The sequence below is a fragment of the Danio rerio genome, chromosome 4 (genome assembly GCF_052040795.2).
Source record: "Danio rerio strain M-AB ecotype USA chromosome 4, GRCz13ab, whole genome shotgun sequence".
In the NCBI taxonomy this organism is placed as follows: domain Eukaryota; kingdom Metazoa; phylum Chordata; class Actinopteri; order Cypriniformes; family Danionidae; genus Danio; species Danio rerio.
Window position 1 is genome coordinate 587,501 of NC_141024.2, and position 22,883 is coordinate 610,383.

Sequence of the window (22,883 nt, forward strand, 5' to 3'; positions counted from 1 at the left end):
TTGATCCGCTGATCCGATTCATACAATTCAAAGATTGGCATAAAGAAGAGAATCTCAGCTTTCCAGTGCTGTATCACATAACATTCGCGGACTTTCAGAGGCTCCGGAATCAGTGCGGTTACATCATCAACATTTGACAACGCTGATTTGACAAAGAAACGCTCGTCACTGTGTCTCCGGACAAATCAGACATGATACATTGATGCATTGTCCCTCCTCCATGCCCAGATTGGTTCAAACTCGCTATATCACAACCAATAAGCATAGGTTTCGCTTTTGTTTGTGGACCAAGCTTTTTGAACAACACGGAATGAGAGAAAGGCATACATTTATGCGCGGCTAAATAAAACGCAAAAAAAAAAAAAGTTTTGCATGAAATAATTCTCATACTAAGTACTTTTGCATGCACAGCAGCACAGAAACATGACAAAACAGTGACACAGCAAAGACGAAATGCTGCTCTTGCTGTTTTCAAAAGACGCAAATGAAGATGCAGCTGTTTGTCTGCATTGCAGACAACCATATCCAAATCCATATCGATAGACAACCATATCCATGCTGGCACATAAAACCTAAGGATGTTCCATATTGAATCTAGTTTCGTTGTGTAACTATTTATAGTATAGTAAATATTTATATCTATTTTTTACTGAGGATTTGCACCATGTTTATTTGGACTTTATTTGGACTTTGACACATTATTTATTATTTTCTTATTTTTATTTGTTCATTGTAAGTGGTGTTGTTTATAGTAACTGAAAATATATTATTTGGAAAAAGTCAAATTTGCTTCACTGTTCTATTATTTTGTAACATTTGTAACATACCGTATACCGCCAAACCGTCAAACCGTGGTATTGTTTTAGACGATTATCATACCGTGAAAAATTCATACCGTTACAACCCTAAGTCTAATATTATTTACTGTCATCATGACAAAGAGAAAATGAATTCTTTATTAAAAATGAGTTAATAAAACTATTATGTTTATAAATGCTGTGAAAATCTTCTCTCTGTAAAACACAAATTGGGGAAAAAAATAAACAAGTCTAATAATTGAAGGGGGCTAATAATTCTGACTTCAACTGTGTGTGTGTGTGTGTGTGTGTGTGTGTGTGTATATATATATATATATATATATATATATATATATATATATATATATATATATATATATATATATATCACAGTATTGTTTTTAATTGTTTTTTTATTGCAATAACAACAGGCAATTACAATAGTCATAAATGCAAACAGAAGTATAGCACATGCAATACAAATATTACTGTTTTTGCCACAAGACAAATGTGACGATTTAAAAGAAATACAGTAATTGGGAAAGCAAGGGAAAGACAATGAGAAAGAAAGAATAAATAAATGAGGGCACATACACTGCTGAGGTACAATGTAAATGTCCTTGTGAAACGGCTTTAATGTTATTAGTGTATTTGTAAATATATATTGCAATGGCAAAAAAGTATTGAGATTACATCCATTGCACGGTCTGTCGATATATTGATTATAGAGACGGCCTACAAAGGAATAAAACAACATGCAGTAAATGAACCATACACTAGAATTAAAGCATGCTCAAATGACTCATTTCAAAGGCTTTTCTCGAAGTTTCAGTTTCCTCTTGAACACAGATTCAGTCGTTCACATGTGCTCTCTCATTAATATAAACTAGGATTAAGTTTAAATCCGTTCAAATAAATGCACAATGTGTAGTCAATAAATATTGTGTTTATTTATTTTATTCCACTGCAATTCTAGCAGTAAATAAACGCGTATACAATCAGCTGTTAAAACTAGGCATGATATTGGCAAAATCTAACATTGCAATGCTCTTTTTAATTTGTAATATGAATATAATTTCACCAGATGACTGAATATCTCTATTAGGAAAGCTTTTATAATGTAAGATGCATTGGGATGATCCTTCAGTGGGAGTGCATCTGCATAAAATCTAATAAGCCATCCATCCCTGACATGTTTTCGGTGTGGTTGCTGTGCATTTCTGTATTGGCATGTGTTGTGAGTCTTTTCCTGAGTAACGATCTATAATCACAATCAAAACACAATGGATATTAAGTGGTTTAATGTAGTTCGAACAGTATTTAAGTACAGAAACTGAATGATAAAAATACAATGAATCATTGTTAAAGTCACAAATGGTGCGATTTCTTATGCCTGAATGCTTTCAAAATCTATTTACGATCCAAAAGCACATGCAAATGATCACTTATAATAGAAAGTCAACATGGCATGTCCTGAGATGTTAGGATCACATTGCGAGATCACGATATGTTGCCATAGTTGGAACTCATTTACCTCTGACGAAATGCATGTTGTGTTTGAGAATGTGTGTGTTAATGGACACGATATGCTCTGCTGTGTTCTGGAGCTGAATTGTGGGTAGCGCAGGACAGATCCATCACTGGCAGCTGTATTATTTCCCGCTGGTGACGGTGGTTAATGAGATCTGTCAGCTGATGAAGAATGAGCCGCTCGCTCGCCCTCATTAACTGCAGCAGCAGCATCATCATCATCATCTCACACTCCTGCTTTAAATACTCACTGCAGATTAGCACTCACGGTCATCAACATGCGTGCACGATACTGGGAAAATCTGACATTGTTTTGTTTTTCTGCGTTATGTATAATGACACCAGATGATATGGATAGACAGAAAGATGTCATTAATATAGATGGACTGAGATGATCAAGTCTTTCCCCATGCTGTGCATCTGTATAAAGTACATGCAATAATACATGAATAAACCGTGCTTTATGGTTTACTGGGGAGTCTACCAGTATTCAAGTACAGCGATTACACAGAACAAGTGTAAAATAAGATGCTCATCATTGTGTAAATAATAATAAAATATCATAATATCTTTATTTTTCAATCTTTAATGGATAATCTACTCCTGCGATGAGATGCACACATTGAGATGACGATGCTCAAACCGTATATTGCTGAGTCCTATATTGAAGAGAACATTACATATGGCTGATGTCATTTCAGCAAGTTATTTGAGTTGTTGTAGCGGTAGTAGTTGTAGTAGTAGTTGTAGTTGAAGTAGTAGACAGTGTAATAGTATCGATTGTTATTGAGTAATTGTTACAGAGATTATTGAAGTAGTAGTTCATGTAAGTAGTAGCAGAAGTAGTAATGGTGTGGTAGTTACAGTAGTAGTAGTAGTCGTTGTTGGTGTAGTAAGATCAGTAGTAGATGTCGTTGATGTAGATGTAGTAGAAGTGATTGTGGTGGTGGTAGTTGCAGTAGTAGTAGCAGTAGACGTTGTTGTATTAGTTGTAGCAAACGCTATAGTAGTATCAGTAGTGGTAGTCGTTGTAGTAGTATCAGTATTAGTAGACATTGTAGTAGTAGTAGTCGTGGTTGTGGCTGTAGTAGAAGCAGTAGTAGTTGTTATATAAGTAACTTTCTGTAGTAGTAGTTGGTGTAGCACTTGTGATTTATTATTATTGTTGTCAGTTATTACTGTTGTTCATTTTTACTATCATACATTAATAAGCATTGTTGTTACTCCCTACCTCTGACTGTTTCTTTCTATATGTGTTATCTATATCTTTGACACTTGCTTCATTTATTGACTGTTATTGTTCCTTGTGTATGTACTCTGATCTGTCCACCAAGTTACCTTTACATGCATACACACACTCACACGCACACACTCACGCACATACCAGTACATGACTATATTGTTGTTGTTTTTGTTTCGTTGTTTTGTATTTGTTATTTGTTGACTTTTTCTTGTATTTGTATATTTTTTGCATATTCTAATAAAATTTATATATATATAAAAATAAAATTTAAAAAAAGCAAGTTATTTGATTACATGTCGGGCTGTGCAGTTGGACAAAATGAAAAGTCTATGGTTTCATATCACGCCCTTGTTTATTTCAGGGTGTCACAGAAAATACATTGTTTATGGTAGTACTTTTATTTATATGAGCGCAATATTATACAGCATTACAGAGAGGCAGACAGAAGCATCAATAGCAGCATCATGAGAAAGTCACAGTCTTTACTGTACAGTGTTTAATTTTTGTATTTTATTGATTGATATTCTTTTATTTTAGTCTTTTAGCGAATGATTTAGTCTATTTTAGATGCATATATATGTATGTATATGTATGTATATGTATATATGTATGTGTGTGTGTGTGTGTGTGTGTGTGTGTGTGTGTGTGTGTATATATATATATATATATATATATATATTAGGGCTGAACAGTATATCGTTTGAGCATCAATATTCACTCTTCATGCTGCAGGATAAGATCATTTATTAAAGATTAAAAAAATAAAGAAATTATTAAATATTTATTCATTCATTTTCTTTTCGGCTTTATTCGCCTTTATTAATCACAGCGCAATGAACTGCCAACTGCATGTTCTCCCGGTGTTGGTGTGGGTTTCCTCCGGGTGCTCCGATTTCCCCCTCAGTCCAAACACATGCGCTATAGGGGAACTGAATGAGCTAAATTGGCCGTAGTGTATGAGTGTGTGCAATAGTGTGCTGGGTGTTTCCCAGTGTAAGGTTGCAGCTGGAAGGGCATCCGCTGTGTAAAACAAATGCTGGATAAGTTGGCGGTTCATTCCGCTGTGGATATTTGGATATCTGATACAAACAAAATATCAAAAGTCACATTTAATTATTATTATTATTTTAATTATTATTATTATTATTATTAAAGGTCCCATGAAATTAAAATAGTGTTTTAGATGTTAGTGTCATTATTGTTCGTTTTCTGGATGTCTATAAGCTAGTGTCTCTAGAACAGTGGAGATATAAAACTGATAGAAACATGTAAGGCTTGTAGTTTGTCACTTTGGCTTATGTGCCCTGAATCTACAGTTTTATTCAACAGTGTGCTCATTCTTCAGTTTCTCTTCAAATCATAACCAATCAGATGCTCCTCGTGTTTGATATGCCCCGCCCCCTTCTTCTTATTGGCTGTTCATTTTATGCGCTTAAGTTCTACTACTCTCACTGGCAGAGCGATGATAAAACGACACACAATTGGCTGTTGTTTTTAAAGGGGAGGGGCTACACTATCCCGTCCTCTCTTTGTGTTGCGCTTGAGATTAAATCAAACGTTGAATTAAAAAAATGCCCATTTCAAAGCACTTCACGAGACCTTTCAAGCTGTCTAAATGAAGTGCTTCATAGTGCACATTACTAATAGTTAATTCAAGTTCATTTGTATAGCACTGTTCACTATAATTATTGTATTTAAGCAGCTTTACTAATGGTGCACAATGTGTATATAGGCAGGCATTATATATAAACATAGTTAACCTGCAGTTATACAGTTCCAGTGTTCTTCTAAAAGCGAAGCGGGCTACAATTTTAGGCTTTAAAATGCAATTAAATGAAATGCTGTGTTGTAGGTCTTAAATCATTTTAAGTTTAAACTTTATTTTCCTCAGTCCACAACCAATCAAATGCTCTCTAGTGTCTGACAAGCCCCGCCCTCTTCAAGACACTTCTCATTGGCTTTTCATTTGATGAGCTTGAGCTCGAACACTCTTACTGGCAGAGTGGTGATCAAACAAAACTCTATTGGCTATTTTTTAAAAAGGGGAGGGGCTACATTATGTTTTGGTTAGGATTATGCCAGACATTGAATAAATATGCCCATTTCAAAGCACTTCACGAGACCATTAAAGCTGTCTAAATGAAGTGCTTCACAAGTGCACATTTCTAATCAAACATCTAGCTTTTCAATAGGACATCCATGTTCAATTCAAGTTCATTTGTACAGCACTGTTCACTATAATTATTGTGTTTGAGCAGCTTTACTAATGGTGCACAGTATTGCATTACAATCCAAATCAGAAATGTGTATATAGGGGCAGACATTATATATAAACATAGTTAACCTGCAGTTATATAGTTCTACTGTCCTTCTAAAAGCAAAGCGAGCTACAATTTTAGGCTTTAAATGCACTGAAATGTTGTATTGTAGGTCTTAAATCATTTTAAGTTTAAACTTTGATTTCCCCAGTCCATGTAAAGCTTCCCAATCCGGCTACAATCACCAACAATCCAGCTCAATAACACCTTTATCTAGAGTTGAGTTCATTAACTCTGTTTACCAATATGGTTTATTAATAACCTTTGTTAAAGGCTGTGTTTTATAGCTGCCTGCACTGTAAACATGTCTGTAAATGAGCAGTTTTCTGTATTTTATGATTTCATTTTTTTGTTTTTCCCCGGTTGTTTCTGCTTTTGATTTGCATTATGGGATCTTGATCTTTCTTTTAAGATGGATGAGTTGTGTAAAGTGTGTGTTCTGCATGTGTATTCGTGTGCAGTGCTGTATTGTGTGTGTTGGTGTTGTTTATTACACTACAGAAACCTTGTGATGAACTGCAGCACATTTACTGTCACTTTACACACTCATATCTCTAAATATCAATATTACTTGTACATTTTATTATCTCAAACTTCCAAAAATGTCAATTAAAGTCACTTTGTTGAGCTGTAGAGTTGCAGGTTCAACATTAATGGTTGATCAGGCCCTTTTATGATGAACAGACTCACAGACTGCCTACACTGAAGGACAGCCACGCTACACACACTGCTAACAAGATGTTTTTACAAAACCCACATGAGCTGCTCTTGAACACACTCTTCCTCAGCTGACCAGAGCATGTGCAGTGAACACACACACACACACGCACACACACGCACACGTGTCTATATAAAGAGAGATCAGCTCAGACAGACAGACAGTGACGCAGCGGTTTGCTGGATCGGGAGTCAGAACAGGATAAGCCTGAAGATTTGTCTAAATGTTGATCTTACAGCAGGTGCTAAACAAACCGATAGAGAGTGGCTAATCAGCGGCTTTATTAACTCACTACCAGACCCATGTGCAGAACGTGACAGCCCTGACTCGTGGCAAACACATGCTGTATGTGCACTCTGTGAAATCAGGAGCATTCATCTGCAGCATTCATCAAGTCAAATTTAAGACCTCCTTAAGATCATCATGAATGAAGTTTCAGACGTACAGTTGAAGTCAGAATTATTCACCCCCTTTCAATGTTTTTATTTTTATTTTTTAAATATTTCCTAAATGATGTTGAACAGATTGAGGAAATGTTCACAGTGTGTCTGATAATATTTGTTCTTCTGTAGAAAGTCTTGTTTGTTTTATTTTAACTAGAATAAAAGCAGTTTTCAATTTTCTAAACAATATTTTAAGGTTAATATTATTAGCCCCTGTAAGCTATCTATTTTTTCGATAGTCTCCAGAACAAACCATCGTTATACAATGACTTGCCCAATTACCCTAACCTGCCTAATTACCCTAGTTAAGCCTTTAAATGTGACTTTAAGCTGTATAGAAGTGTCTTGAAGAATATCTAGTCTAATATTATTTACTGTCATCATGACAGAGAGAAAATAAATCATTTATTAGAGATGAGTTATTAACACTATTATGTTATAAATAATACATAAACTTATATATTATTAATTATAATATTATTATAAAATTTATAATAATAAATGTTATAAATAATGTGTCAAAACAAGCCAACTCTAGTTGTATACGTGCACATTTTCAACATAAGTTTTCTTTTTTAAATGAAGTAAATGCATGTAGACATGGGCCGGTATAAGATTCTGACAGTATAATAACCTTGGATATAAATATCAAGGTTTCATGGTATTGTGCTCACTGCTCTAAAATATATTCTTTTTAAATGTCTGAATATGAAAAAATCCCTTTTGAACACAGTGTGTTTTATTTTGAGGAACATTTCAAATAGTTTGGAGCAGTAAACATGTCAGGCTGAATAATTCTAATGAATTGTTGACTTCTGCTGTCTTCATTTATTTCATGTGTTAGGAACGGTATTGCAGAAAATGTTGACAGTTTTAAAACCTTGACTTATCCAAACCGCGGTATACCTTGAAAACGGTTATCATCCCATGCCTAAATGTGTGCACAACAGTCTGTCCAGGTCAGTGTCCTCAGTACACTGTGAAAATATCCGTAAATGAACAGTTTGTGTGTTTACTTCAGTCATTCAAAATAATATAATGTATAGGGAATGATATATCTAGAGCAATGAGTGTGTAAAATAAGAGTAAATGTGCTGCAGTTTATTACAAGCTTTCTGTAGCGTAATAAACAACACCAACACACACAATACAGCACTGCACACTATTACACATGTGCAGAACGCACACTTCATACACACTTTACAAGGTTAAAAGTTGCTGGAAGAAAGATCGAGATCCCATAATACAATTCAAGATCATTATAAATTCAGAAAACTGCTCATTTATGAATGTTATTTACAGTGTGCATCAGCATTATTAAAGTAACTCATTTGCATAATTCCCGCCCATATTTGAACACTCTGAAATGGGCACTCCGACACAGAATAGACCAATCAAAACAGACTTGGCCCACATGACCAATCACAGCAGAGCTGGCTAATGGAAGGGGGAGGGGTTTTACAAAACTTAAGAACTGAATTGATTCAAATTAGAGATCTGCGCGTTTTAATCCCGCTCCTGCCAGGTTTTAGTCCGAACCAGACCGCTCCGGCTAATATTCAGTATTTGTTGTTTCGCTTCCCGACCAGCTCTTTTCTACCTGCTGCGCCCGTTCCCGCTAACTGTATACCAACCAGCTATGCAGAGTCCAGATAGCCTAAAACAAGCTGTCTGTATAAACACACACACACACACACACACACATAGACACGCAGCATCATGCTCTCTCTACTTCACACACATACATACGCATGCTCGCTCGCTCAGGAGTTATAGACCGCTCCCGCGCTTTATTCTAAAATGTATTGGTCTGCACACTTCTAATTCAAATGAATCATTTACAAGTCGCTGAAAAAGATTCCCATATTAAATGCGTATAGTGAGAATTCTGCCTTTGATGTCTTGAATATTTTACAGTCGTCATAGGGGACCGTTCATTGTTTAGTTGATGCCTAATAATGGGTTAAAATCGTAGTTGTTAATATTTTATTAAATGCTCTTAATAAGTGATCAACTTAAATCTAGTATTTAAATTCAGTATTTTACTAAGTAATTTTAACGTAACTGTTATAAATCAGGCTTTTTCTCACAGTTTTAATGCATTCACTGACATTTACTAATAACACTTAAATCTGCTGTACTTTATAATCCTTTTGCAAATTGATTTAAATCATGTTTAAACATGTGGATTTACAATGAAGCAGTACACAAAGTGTTTTTCTGTTATCTTACCTGTTACAATAACCCTTTCTAAGGTCAATATTGTGATGATACCATGTGAAAGCTTAAGCAATTAATCACAACAATAAAATGTGATGCCGGCAGAAGCCTACTCTATATATGTATGAGTTATTATTTGTTTATAACACAGTAATGATGGCGTGTGTGTGTGTGTGTGTGTGTGTGTGTGTGTTTGTCCTGTAGGTGGTGCTGGTGCGCTGGAACGAGCCCTTCCAGAAGCTGGCGACCTGCGATACTGACGGCGGGATCTTCGTCTGGATTCAGTATGAGGGGCGCTGGTCGGTGGAGCTGGTCAATGATCGCGGAGCTCAGGTGAGCGATTTTTACTTTTATTTATTTATTTATTTATTTATTTTTTATTTATTTATTCATTCATTTTTTTATTTAATTGTTTTGTAATTTTATTATTATTTTATTATATATATATATATATATATATATATATATATATATATATATATATATATATATATATATATATATTGTTAATCTAAATACAGTTTTAGAGTTTTTAAGTATAAAATTTAATTAAAGTACAGTATTTTTGCAGATAAACATTAGATTAGTCGGTACTGAAGCCTAATCTGGAGCTAATAACAAAAATAACCTATGATAATCATCCAAAAATTAGTAAAGAAGTGAAAAGAAATTTTAAAAAGAGCAAAAAACAAGGGAAATAAAAATATACAAAATATTTTGGACATTTTGTAGTTTGTAATTTATTTAGCAGTGTTTTGCATGAATTGTTCACTGAGTAAAATACTATTTTAATAAATATATCCTTTAAATGCTTCTGATTTGTTCAAATGCTGAAAAATACATGGCCTATATTCACCTATAATCATTTTCTGCATGCAACCATTTATGATTAATCTTTGTCCAGCACTACTTAATAATTAATAGTTATTGTGCTTGTTGTGAGCAGGCTTTAAGTGTGTGTGTGTGTTTCTGCACAGGTGAGCGACTTCACCTGGTCTCATGATGGGACGCAGGCTCTGATCTCGTACCGTGATGGTTTCGTGTTGGTGGGTTCGGTGAGCGGTCAGCGCCACTGGTCCTCCGAGATCAACCTGGAGAGTCAGATCACCTGCGGCATCTGGACGCCCGACGACCAGCAGGTGACATTACACACACTCTGAGGAGCTTTTTGGCCAGACACATGAGATGAGGGATGTTTTTTATCCAAAATTGTGGAGTTTGTGCTCTGAACTTCATTTAATGGTCAGTTTTTTTTCTACTAGTCAATAAAGAAGTAATAGTTGAACAAGTGTGTGTGTGTGTGTGTGTGTGTGTGTGTGTGTGTGTGTATGTGTGTCCTCAGGTGTTGTTTGGCACTGCAGACGGGCAGGTGATCGTGATGGACTGCCACGGCCGCATGTTGGCTCATATTCTGCTCCATGAGGCCGAGGGCATCGCCAGCATGGCCTGGAACTATCCCAGCTTCCTGGTAGAGGACAGCAGCGAGAGCGACTCCGATTCAGACGACAGCACGCCTCCGCAGGGTAAACACTCCATTACTACACTCCATTACTACACTTCTGCATCCTGGGATCACCTTAAAACACAGTGCACTGCAAAATCTGCCCAAACACAGTCTTGTTTTCAGAAATAATGAGTTAAAGTAATCTGTGAGTGCTAATACTTGTGTTGTTGTTGCAGTGCACAGCCTGAAGCCGCTGCTGACCGTCTGCTTCACGTCCGGAGACATCAGTTTGATGAGCAATTATGATGACCTTTCACCTCTGCTGATACGCACGGGCCTCAAAGGTTGGGTTTTATACTTTAAATCGGTTTACAAGCTCATTTAAATCTTTTTATTTTATTCTGCATTTGACAATTACATTGAGAAGACCAGAGCAGAATATAGGTAGTTTTAGTGACCAAACTTTAATATCTCCTGCTGATCTCCAATTCAAGCGCTGACTAATTCTCTTTATTAGCCAAACACCTGGATAATTGTTGTATATTAATAATATATATTGTTATTAATTGATTAGAGACACATCTAGGCAGTGCTTCTGCAGAATTCCCTTACAGAAAGATCATTCAGAAAGCAGAAATGTTTGGATGTTAGCATCATTGAGCCATAGCAATCTATGCTACCATAACTGTAAGTACATTCGTGTGCTTGTCATACACTTTCTATTCTGATTTGCAGGTTAAGGGCAATTAAAGTATACACTGAAATGCAAAGTCAAAATATAAATAGCAGAAGTGAATAGCAATAGCAGACGCTGAATATAAAAGCAGAGACCAAGTGTAAAAGCACCCTTAGGGAAACATTATTGAGCTAAACAAATCAACCTGCTGATATTTACATTACATTAAGTCATTTAGCAGATGCTTTTATCCAAAGCGACTTACAAATAAGGACATGGAAGCACTTTACACAACTATAAGAGCAACAATGAAGAAGTGCTGTAGGTGAGTTTCAGGTGTGTAAAGAAAGTGTAAGAAGCAAAACATTAGTAATATTTTAAATGTATTTATTTATTTTTAGTACAGTTAGCGGTGGAGTCAGAGAGGCAATTGCAGATTAGGAAGGGAAGTGGAGACTAACTAGTTGAGTTTTGAGTTGTTTCTTGAAGACAGCGAGTGACTCTGCTGTTCTGATGCAGTTAGGGAGTTCATTCCACCAACTGGGCAGATTGAACGCGAGAGTTCGGGAAAGTGATTTCTTCCCTCTTTGGGATGGAACCACGAGGCGACGTTCATTCACAGAACGCAAGTTTCTGGAGGACACATACATCTGCAGAAGTGACAGCAGATAAGAAGGAGCAAAGCCAGAAGTCGCTTTAAGCAAACATCAGAGCTTTGAATTTGATGCGAGCAGCAACTGGCAGCCAGTGCAAACGGATGAGCAGCGGAGTGACATGTGCTCTTTTAGGTTCATTAAAGACCACTCGTGCTGCTGCGTTCTGAAGCAGCTGAAGAGGTTTGATAGAGTTAGCTGGAAGCCCGGCTAGTAGAGAGTTGCAATAGTCCAGTCTGGAGAGAACAAGAGCTTGAACAAGGAGTTGAGCTGCATGTTCAGATAAGAAGGGTCGGATCTTTCTGATGTTATAGAGTGTGAATCTGCACGATCGAGCAGTTCTAGAGATGTGGTCAGAGAAGTTTAGCTGGTCATCAATCGTTACTCCAAGGCTTTTCACCATTTTGGATGCAGTAATGGTTGCCCCGTCCATCTGGATTGAGAAGTTATGGTGTAGAGTCGGGTTGGCAGAAACTACAAGCATTTCCGTTTTTGCGAGGTTCAGCTGAAGATGATGATCTTTCATCCAGTGTGAAATATCCAACAGGCAGGCTGAGATGCGAGCTGGAACCGAGGGATCGTCAGGATGAAAAGAGAGGTATAGCTGGGTATCATCAGCATAGCAGTGGTAGGAGAATCCATGTCTCTGGATGACTGGTCCTAGAGATGATGTGTAGATGGAGAAGAGAAGTGGCCCAAGAACAGAGCCTTGAGGTACCCCAGTGTTTAGATGCTGTAGGTTGGACACCTCTCCCCTCCAAGACACCCTGAATGACCTGTCAGAGAGGTGAGATCTGAACCACTGAATAACCGTGCCAGCAACGCCCAGTGACTCGAGCGTAGATAGCAGGATCTGGTGGTTTACAGTGTCAAAAGCAGCTGACAAATCCAGCAAGATGAGGACTGATGATTTAAAGCTGAAATATATTTTCACTAATGGCAAACTCATTTTTCCTACACTTTCTATGCAGAACTGAACTGTTTTAGATCAGATTACGTTCAACTTTATTGTCATCACACATGCAAATGCAGTTTAGGTCTGACCAGGAGTGCAGTAGCAGCAAGTGCAGAATAAACAAGTGTTAGTTATAGAAAACTATGTCAGAATGTTGGGACTGCTGTACAGGAGTTATTATTCAGGATTATAGATCGCCAAATTTAGCTGTTTTTATTTTAGCGTTTTATTTTTTAAAACAGGAACGCGGTTATGCATATATTAAAACATGTGCTTGTTTGTTGTAAAAATTACTTATTAAATAACTAAAAAAAACTAATTTGTGAATGTCCTTACTTCCGGGTGCAGCTATTCTGCCGTTGTAGCTGGTGTATTGTGGGAAATTTTCTTACCCCTTGGTTTAGTGTGTGGTCCTGAAAAATGTCAGTTCAAAGGGCTATTCACCCCTTCCCCATAGCCCTACACCTTCAAGCTAAAGAGAATTGGCACACCCCTAACCCTTCACGGGAACGTGCAAAATGAGGGGTAGGGGTAAGGGGAAGGGCTCAGGGGTAGAAACTGATATGGCAGTAAACTTCAAATGATCTTTCTATACAGTAATAGTGTGTGTGTGTGTGTGTGTGTGTGTGTGTGTGTGTGTGTGTGTGTGTGTGTGTGTTCATCAGATGTGGTGGTGCAGTGGTCTTCCCAGGGGGATCTGCTGGCTGTCGCAGGGATGGAGAGACTCGTGACTTCCGACCCCACACAGGCCACCCGAAACGCCATTGTAAAGTTTTACAATGTTCGCGGGGAGCACATTTACTCACTGGAAACACCTGCTCAGGTGAGTGTTTACATACACACACACACACAGAGAGAGACACACACACACTCACACATAATCAAATAACAGTTTTTCCAATTTCTCGCAAATCAAAAATATCCATGTTAATTATGTAACATCAATATGAGAGATATTTTGACCACATTTGTGACAATTATATCATTTTTTACTTGTTATTATTATTATTTTTGCAAATTGTTGAATGTAATGTATGTTTTCAATAAATATACTTATAAAAATTTAATAAATTTAGTAACTTTATTGTTTTGTTTTCAAAATTGCATTAAATTTCATTTTACTTAATGTATAAAGCATTAATAAATATAAAATATATAATTATATAATGATAAATATAAAAAATAACAAGGCAGCTTTTAATGGCCATAACACTTGTACTATCTTGATGAAAACACGGGCAGTTGAGTAATGTTTTTCTGAGTGCGCGTGTGTTTCTGCTTGTGTTCAGAGGCCGATCAGTACGCTGTGCTGGGGCCACCGGGACTCACGTGTGTTTCTGGCTTGCGGGCCGGCGCTGTATGTGCTGCGGGTCGAGCACAGAGTCTCCAGCCTGCAGCTTCTGTGCCAACAGGCCATCGCCAGCGCCGTACACGAGGAGAAAGATCTGGCCAAGCTCAGCATGCCCTCCCGCCTCAGCACATATGTGTCTTCTGCCTTCGCTCCCACTATTAAGGTAAACAAAATATATCTACTGTTAAAAATACCCTAGAGCGCCAACTACTATTCAAAAAGCTGTTAAAAACTAGCTTAAGCGCCATCTGCTGTTGAAAACTAGCCTAGGGCGCCGTCTGCCGTTTAAAACTAGCCTAGAGCGCCTTCTGTTGTTTAAAACTAGCCCAGAGCACCCTCTGTTGTTTAAAACATGCCTAGAGCGCCGTCTGCTGTTAAAAACTAGCCTAGAGTGCCCTCTGTTGTTTAAAACATGCCTAGAGCGCCATCTGCTGTTAAAAACTAGCCTAGAGCGCCTTCTGTTGTTTAAAACTAGCCTAGCGCCCTCTATTGTTTAAAATATACATAGAGCTTCCTTTGCTGTTTAAAATTAGCCTAGAGCACCATCTGCAGTTAAAAACTAGCCCAGCGCGCCATCTGCTGTTAAAAACTAGCCTAGAGCGCCATCTGCTGTTAAAAACTAGCCCAGCGCGCCATCTGCTGTTAAAAACTAGCCTAGAGCGCCATCTGCTGTTAAAAACATGCCTACAGCGATGTCTGCTGTTACGAACTAGCCTAGAGCGCCATCTGCTGTTAAACACTAGCCTAGCGCGCCATCTGCTGTTAAACACTAGCCTAGCGCGCCATCTGCTGTTAAAAACTAGCCTAGAGCGCCATCTGCTGTTAAAAACTAGCCTAGAGCGCCATTTGCTGTTAAAAACATGCCTATAGCGCCCTCTGTTGTTTAAAACATGCCTACAGCGCTGTCTGCTGTTAAACACTAGCCTAGAGCGCCATCTGCTGTTAAACACTAGCCTAGAGCGCCATCTGCTGTTAAAAACTAGCCTAGAGCACCATTTGCTGTTAAACACTAGCCTAGAGCGCCATCTGCTGTTAAAAACTACCCTAGAGCGCCCTCTGTTGTTTAAAACTGAAATTCTTTGAAAAGTCTGGAAATTATAAATCACATAGCATTAGTTTATTGCTCAACCCTGATTTCAAGGAATACTATTAAAATGTCCATCTGTCTTTGTATCTGGCACCCTTTCCTCCCTTTAGCCTCCAATCCCAGATCCCAACAACATGCGGGACTTTGTTAGCTATCCGACGTCAGGTAATGAGCGTCTGCACTGCACCATGAAGCGAACGGAGGACAACCCTGAGGTCGGCGGTCCATGCTACACCTTATACCTGGAGTATCTGGGAGGACTCGTTCCTATTCTGAAAGGCCGTAGGATAAGCAAACTTCGCCCTGAGTTTGTCATCATGGACCCGAAGACTGATGGGAAAACAGGTGGGTTTATAAAAGTAAACGGGCTGCGCTTTGGAGCAAAATGGCTGTCGGATTGGGGCTCAGTTTTTAATTTTGATTTTTACCACAGATGAAGTGTATGGGAACAGCTTCATCCCCTCCATGATTGACAGCTGCAATTGCTCAGATTCCAGTGACATTGAGCTCAATGATGACTGGGTAGGAAAGAAATCACCAAAGATCTCCAGAGGGAGCAAGTCTCCCAAACTTCCCAGGTACAGCATATTTCCTATTTTTGAGAACATTAGGTGCTCGATCGTACTTTCATATGGTTTATTATTGACCATTAAGGTCACCTTTGCAAGAGCATCTGCAAGCTTGAATAGTTTGAAATCGCATGTGTGTCTGTTAACAAGAAATGCGAGATGAAATGCTTTACTAAGATTGCCGGAATGTAGCTTGCCCACATTTATTACTTAGCTGCAATTTTACACTGCATGCTGCTGGAAACTCACCTTGAACTTTTCTCTTCGTGTGCTGCCTTCTCTGTAGAGACTTAGTGTGTCCCTTTACCAACAGGATAAATATAGATCCCCGCAAGTCCCCCAAGCTGTCCCGCACCACACAGGAAATATCCCGATCGCCACGGTTACCCATTCGCAAGCCCTCTATTGGCTCTCCAAGTCTGACTCGCAGAGAGTTCCCACTTGATGACATCACACAGGTGATTACCAGAGTTTTACAGCTAAATTATAGATCGTGTTGGCTCTAGACTGCGTTTTCTAATCATAACAACTTCTGTCTTTTTGTGATTTAGCACAATTACCTTGCGCAAGTTACATCTAACATATGGGGAACAAAGTTCAAAATTGTGGGACTTGCAGCATTTTTGCCAACAAATCTTGGTGCAGGTATTGGAGTTTTACAATACTACCTGGTTATACTACATATATTTACACATCCAACTTTGTCTACATTACAAATTCTTTCCCATCTCACTAGTTATCTACAAGACAAGTCTGCTTCACCTCCAGCCCAGACAGATGACCATCTACCTCCCTGAGGTGAGGAAGATCTCGGTGGAATACATTAACCTTCCTATGTTCAGTCCTAATGTCTTCAGTGAGGACGAGGACGACCTGCCTGTCACAGGAGCTTCAGGAATCACTGATGATAATCCACCTTGCACTGTTAACATACCCATTGCCCCCATACACAGCCCTGCCCAAGCCATGTCCCCAACTCAAAGCATTGGCCTAGTCCAATCCCTACTAGCCAATCAGAATGTCCAGTTAGACGTATTGTCCAACCCAACATCGACTGTGGCTCCTCCTGGGGTGTCTGATCAAGGACAGCATGATACTGTGCTTACGGCACAATACACTGTTCCTGCCAGGTATTCTAGTCCTGGTCAGGTAATCTTCGGAGGTATGGATGTTGGTCGGCTTTTAGTTGCACAGTCCCAACAGCAGCAGCAGCAATCACAACAACATCAGCAGCTGCAACAGCATTATCAGCAACAGCAGCTACAGCAACAGCTACAACAATATCAGCTGCAGCAGCAACAGCTGTTGCAGCATCAGCACATGCAGCAACAGCAGCAGCAACACATGCAGCAGCAGATCCAACAGATGCAGCAACAGCAGCAGATGCAGCAACAGCTTCAGCATCAAATACAGCAGCAGCATCTGCAAATGCAACTGCAGCTACAGCACCAGCAAATGCAGCAGCAGTTGCAACAGCAGCATCAGATGCAAATCCCTATTCCAACTTTGCCCTCAGGTCAACCATCATGCCCAGTCATTCAGCTTCCACAAAGTACAATACCAGTCGCTGCCCCTACTGCAGAGCACAGCACAGAGCGCGGGGAGCATGAGCTCCTGCTTAAAATTAAAACCACTCGTTCTGCCCCACAACTAGCTGAAGGTGATGCAGTGGTTTTTACAGCACCTCTTGAGATTAGCAAAATGAACCCGCCCCCTCCTTACCCTGGCACAGTCGCCGCTGCAGTGGCAGCTGCTACTGCTGCAGTTTCGGCTGCTGCTTCTGCAAGTTCCACCTCTGGGGCAGTGGGAAGCAGCTCTAGCACGTCATCCTCAGGGGAAGTTTGTCTGAAGAAAGGGGATCTGACCTTGTATCCACCTAGTGCACAAGGGGCTCAGTACCCAACTCCATTGGGCTATGAACGCATCACCACATTTGACAGCAGTGGAAATGTGGAAGAGGTGTGCCGACCCCGCACACGACTTGTTTGCAACCAGAATGTTTACACGCTGCAGGGCCCAGGAAGCTCTGCCACCCTCAGGGTCTCATCATCTTCCTCTGCTGTAGAGGGGAAGAAGGTGCAGCTGCCCTATGCCTCAGCTACGTTGAACCGTCTCACTGTGCCAAGGTACTCTATACCCAGTGGGGACCCTCCTCCATACCCTGATACAGCTAACCAGGGCGGAGCAGGGCGCAACCCTGGCCAGAGACTGGACAGCAGCTTGATTCATGCTACCTTGAGGCGCAACAGTCGGGAAGCTGCATTGAAGGTTTCCCAAATGCTCGATCCCCAGCGGACTTTACCCCCCAAGGCTAAAGCCAGTACTTTGTCTGCTTCCTATCAACCAAGAGGGCCGACAGCTCTTTATACATGCAGTCAGTGCAGTAGCAACAGTAGTGGAACCACAAGCAGTGGAAGTAACGGAATAGCTGGGGGCACAATCATTAGGCAAGATTTCCCACCAACTGGGGGTGGTGCACCTCATAGCACTGTTATAGTGCACTCCAACAGTGCCTCGCCTCTGCCTTCTCAATCCTCCTACAGTCTGCTCAGTCTGGATGGCACCGGTGGAGTGGCTACTGGAGCTGGAAACAGGGAAAGAGCTGACTATATCAACTCAGCTTTTACAGAGGACGAGGCATTGAATCAGTCTCTGAGGCAAATGGCCCTTAATACCGAGGTAGTGGGTTTGACAGTCAAACGGCCTCCACCGTATCAATGGGACCCGTCTGCTACAGAAGAGATTTGGGTTCCTCAAGAGCGCACAGCGACTCTGCCCCCTTCTGGACCTCCTGCACCTCACAAACCTCCTCCGCTCATCCTCGGTCCTGCACAGCATCTGGACGTTTCTCGTCTTCCGTTTGTCCTCTCACCTAAATCTCCAACAAGTCCTAACAACACCACTTTTCCACTAGCAGGAGCTTATCAGATTGCATTGCCCTATCCACCAAGTGCTGCATACAGTAGTCCCCCACTGCAGGCAGTGCAAGCATCTCCACGGCCGCCTTCTCCAAAAGAGGTGGTTGCTCCACTTTCCTTTTCCCAGCAAGACCAGTCAGTGGTCTTGCCTCCTGGTTATCCACCAAATTTGCCCAACCTGGCTTGCTGTCCCCTCCCACCAATGTACCCTGGCACAGCTTCTTGTTCTAGCCTGCCTGTAACCGCCATTCCTCTTCATCCATGGGGTTCTTACAATCCCTGTCCCCCCATGCCAAGCCCCCCGGGTCCCGCCCCATCTCTCCCACCCAAGGCCTCCCACATGCTGGATAAACCTGTTCGTTCTCCACCTCCTCAACCGCCGCCTTTGCCTTCGCCTCCCCCAGACCTCCAGACTGCGGTCAGTCCCCCAGAAGCAATAGCTGAAGCCGGGGAAGGCTTTCAAGAGGTGCTCTCGCTTAACGAAAGCCCTGTTCCTCAACGAGCAGACAGGTTTGGCAAGAAGAATCGAAAGCGTTTGGACAACACTCGGGCAGATGAAGCTAATGTTCCAGCTATCACAGAGGGAGGGAACAAGTCCAAAAAAGAGGGCCGTGCCCTTGGGGACTTCAACTCCCTCATCTCCAGTCCGAGGTTAGGTGGGAGAGATAAAAAGAAACCTAAAGGTCAAAAAGAGCAGCTGAAAGCCAAAAAGCTAAGCAAGGCCACCACAAATGAGTTCCAGGACAGCTCAGAGAGCGAGCCGGAGCTCTTCATCAGTGGAGATGAGCTGATGAACCAGAGCCAGAGTGGGAAGAAGAGTTGGAAAGCCAAAAGGAACCTGCGGGCAGGAGGTTGTGAGCTGGATGAGATCAAATGTCGAAAAGCGAATGAGAAAGAGGACCGTGGCCTCGGCAGCCAGGGCTTCGTCTACATCATGGCCAACAAACAGCCTCTCTGGAATGAAGCCACGCAGGTCTACCAGCTAGACTTTGGAGGGAGAGTCACGCAGGAATCAGCAAAGAACTTCCAGATTGAGCTTGAGGGGAGACAGGTATGCAAATAAGCTTTAGATTCTGTTTGAGTTTATTGAATTCATGCAGTTGTTCGCTTCTAACCTGCTTTATTCTGCCTAGGTGATGCAGTTCGGAAGGATCGACGGGAATGCATATATCCTGGACTTTCAGTACCCCTTCTCAGCTGTGCAAGCTTTTGCTGTAGCACTTGCTAATGTCACCCAGCGCCTCAAGTGATCGACTGGGCAGGAACGTTTTAGCCAATTAAACCATTTCTTTCTTTGCTCTTATGTTGATTTTTAGTAATTCTCCCAGTTAAAGATGCAGTACTAATACTTGAAAACTACATCTGGGAAGTTATTGCCACATTTTCCGAGTGTTAGAGGTACTACTGGGCACTGAAATCTATTGCTGTACAACATACTGTCATTACTAATTCCTTTTTCTTGTTTTGCCTAGGATACTAATGTTTGTCACACTTCCAGGAGGTCATATCTAAACTCCAGGGACTTTACCCTTGGAGTTCAATTGCTAGCATCTAATTAGATGCTTCTTGGCTTGCAGTCATAACGTGTGTTTTAATAAGACATAGTAAGACTGAATATGCAGTCTCTAGCTGATACGCTCTAGGTATTTCTGTAAGGATGGACTTGCTTTGGTAGACAGAAAACCGAATAAGCTCAACGGTGAAACCATTGATGCTGTATTCATTAGCACTCTAGATGTTTTTAGTGAATAATCAATCCTGATGATCCATGATTTCATGTTTGTTCCTTTCTTTGCTAGTCACTATTGTTCATCCGCTCTTTTTTTTTGTTTGTTTTTTAGCACACCCCGCATGTGTCATTTTATATTCGACGAACACGTTATTTTTATTGTCGTGTACATCCTTTCTAATTGTGCATCTCTGTCCTTCTGAGAAATCAGAAGGTAAGATTAGCCAATCAGAGCTCGCATCCCACTCCTCCTAAAATGAAGTGACTGCCCCCTGCTGACGCTTCTGTGAAGTGATTTCGTGTAATGGCTCTCAAGCCACATTTAGTCCACCTCAACATGAGCAAACAGGAGATATTTTTCTACCGTGTTTCAACAGTGTCATTTCATACCTTTTATTTTTGGATAACGACGTATTTGTGCGACACCTTTTGTTATCAGTGCTAAGAATATCACAGTGTTAGAGTTCACATAGAAATTCAGCAGTAGGTTCGTGAGGAACAGCAATGATTGATAAATGTAGTTGAAGACTAAATTAATAGTCCTCCGGTGGATTTTTAATTCCTCAAGCACTGTAGACTTCCCTAGTCAACCTAAATATCCTGGTTAAGCTTTAAACCAAATAAATTAATGCTTAAAAATGTGTTTGGGGGAAAAATCAACACTTAAGAAATTAAAATTTCACAGGAGGACTAATCATTTTGCCTTTATCATTTGATAATGGAGGATTAATGATTGCGACTCTTTGTTTTTATTATTCGACTGACAAGCAAGCGATGCAGCACAAGTAGACAAGTCCCACTTCTGCAGAAAGTGAATTTAAAGGTCATTACATTTCAATGTTTTCCAATGGTTTGACAGTGTTTGTTTCGGGAACCATTACATCGTGCATGTGTGTGTGTGTGTGTGTGTGTGTCTTGCGTCTTTTGTAAAGAGTGACCCAAACACAAAGAGGCTTTGTTTTTGGGGGTTTAATATTTTTGCTCCTTCACCAGGATTTCTGGACTCGACCCTGATGGTGAACTGAAACAAATCAGTAGTTGGTTATTTATTTATTTATGTCTTGTTTGTTGTGCAATATCGTCAAGACTAATGCTTTCGTTACCGTCGGATTTCCTGATACACGAGATCTAACATGGCATTTAATCTGTGATTTGTGTACAAATGATTCTTCAGCTTGGTGTTGTTGTATATAACGTGGATGACGGATGCGCAGGCGGTGGGCTTCGGTGTGTTTTCTGCAGTTTTGAAGGTGTGTGTTGGTGATCGTGGTGTAGTCAAGTGACCTTGAATGGGCTCGTCAAGTGTGTTTTTGTACAGTCCGGTTTGCGTGTTCACACAACAAATGGATGAGTCTTTTATCACTGAAAGGATTGAGATTGTTACACAATCCATTCACACACACGTGTGTCCACAGCGTGCAGATTGGGTTTTCTTGTACAATTACTGGACATGAAATCCAGCAAAATGTGCCCTGTGTTTGTAGGAATAGGTCAAAGTGGTGCTTTTGGGGACGGAGGAGTCGTTTGGTGAATGAACGTTCGTATGGCATGCTTGGAGAAGACTTTAAAGAATAACACAAGTGTTTGTTTAGAGGTGAGCATGGTACGGTTTTGGAGACGCACGCCATTGTTTGTTATAATTGCAACACGTTTTAGCATTTCAACCTTGTGTCCATTCTGTCTGAAGTGAAACACCCATGATGCCGTTTGGTTTTGAGGTGACTGCTTGGCAGGAGAGTTACACATTGATTTAGTTACCTTTTCTGAAGTGTCTTTACCTGTTTCTTTGCTCTATACTGTATATTCAGGGGAATCTCACGCTTTGCTAATTCCCCCTTTTTTGACTCTTCTTTTGTAAACAGACTCTGGGGTTCGGGGTTAGGCGTGACTAACTTGAAGCCTATGCACTAGGGTTTGCATTGTACTGTAATGAACAGTTTTGTTGTTCCTCAAAAGCTGAATCGTGTCCTTTTGTCGGTGTGTAGCCCAATAAAGTGTACAGGCTGAATGATCTCTCCTCTGTTACGGAGTTAATTTTGCAATATTAAGCAGATCCACTGACATTTAGGTAGTAAAATTAGTGTATTATACTTATTGTATGTACTACTTTTTAAGCATAGTGTAGTGTTAACTATAGTGAACTGATCAACTGTAATAGATATTGTAGTGTACTGTAGTTTTGACTACAGTAAACTGGTGTATTGCTGTGTTTATACCCTACAGCTGTAGAAA

General features: G+C 40.2%; 1 protein-coding gene across 4 annotated transcripts in view; it reads left to right on the forward strand.

The window, feature by feature from the left end:
* The window catches only part of tulp4a (TUB like protein 4a), a 26,542-nt gene extending 3,880 nt beyond the window's left edge, over nt 1-22,662 (forward strand). For 2 of the 4 annotated variants that reach the window (XM_087246909.2, XM_087246910.2), the window contains 12 exons: nt 9,474-9,602; nt 10,247-10,408; nt 10,612-10,792; nt 10,950-11,057; nt 13,663-13,820; nt 14,287-14,511; nt 15,546-15,780; nt 15,869-16,013; nt 16,318-16,462; nt 16,556-16,649; nt 16,741-19,973; nt 20,056-22,662. In XM_087246909.2, the coding sequence (XP_087103035.2) occupies nt 9,474-9,602; nt 10,247-10,408; nt 10,612-10,792; nt 10,950-11,057; nt 13,663-13,820; nt 14,287-14,511; nt 15,546-15,780; nt 15,869-16,013; nt 16,318-16,462; nt 16,556-16,649; nt 16,741-19,973; nt 20,056-20,172 (4,932 nt within the window). In that variant the 3' untranslated portion in view covers nt 20,173-22,662. 4 annotated transcript variants of the gene reach the window in all.
* The last annotated feature ends 221 nt before the right edge of the window (nt 22,663-22,883 follow it).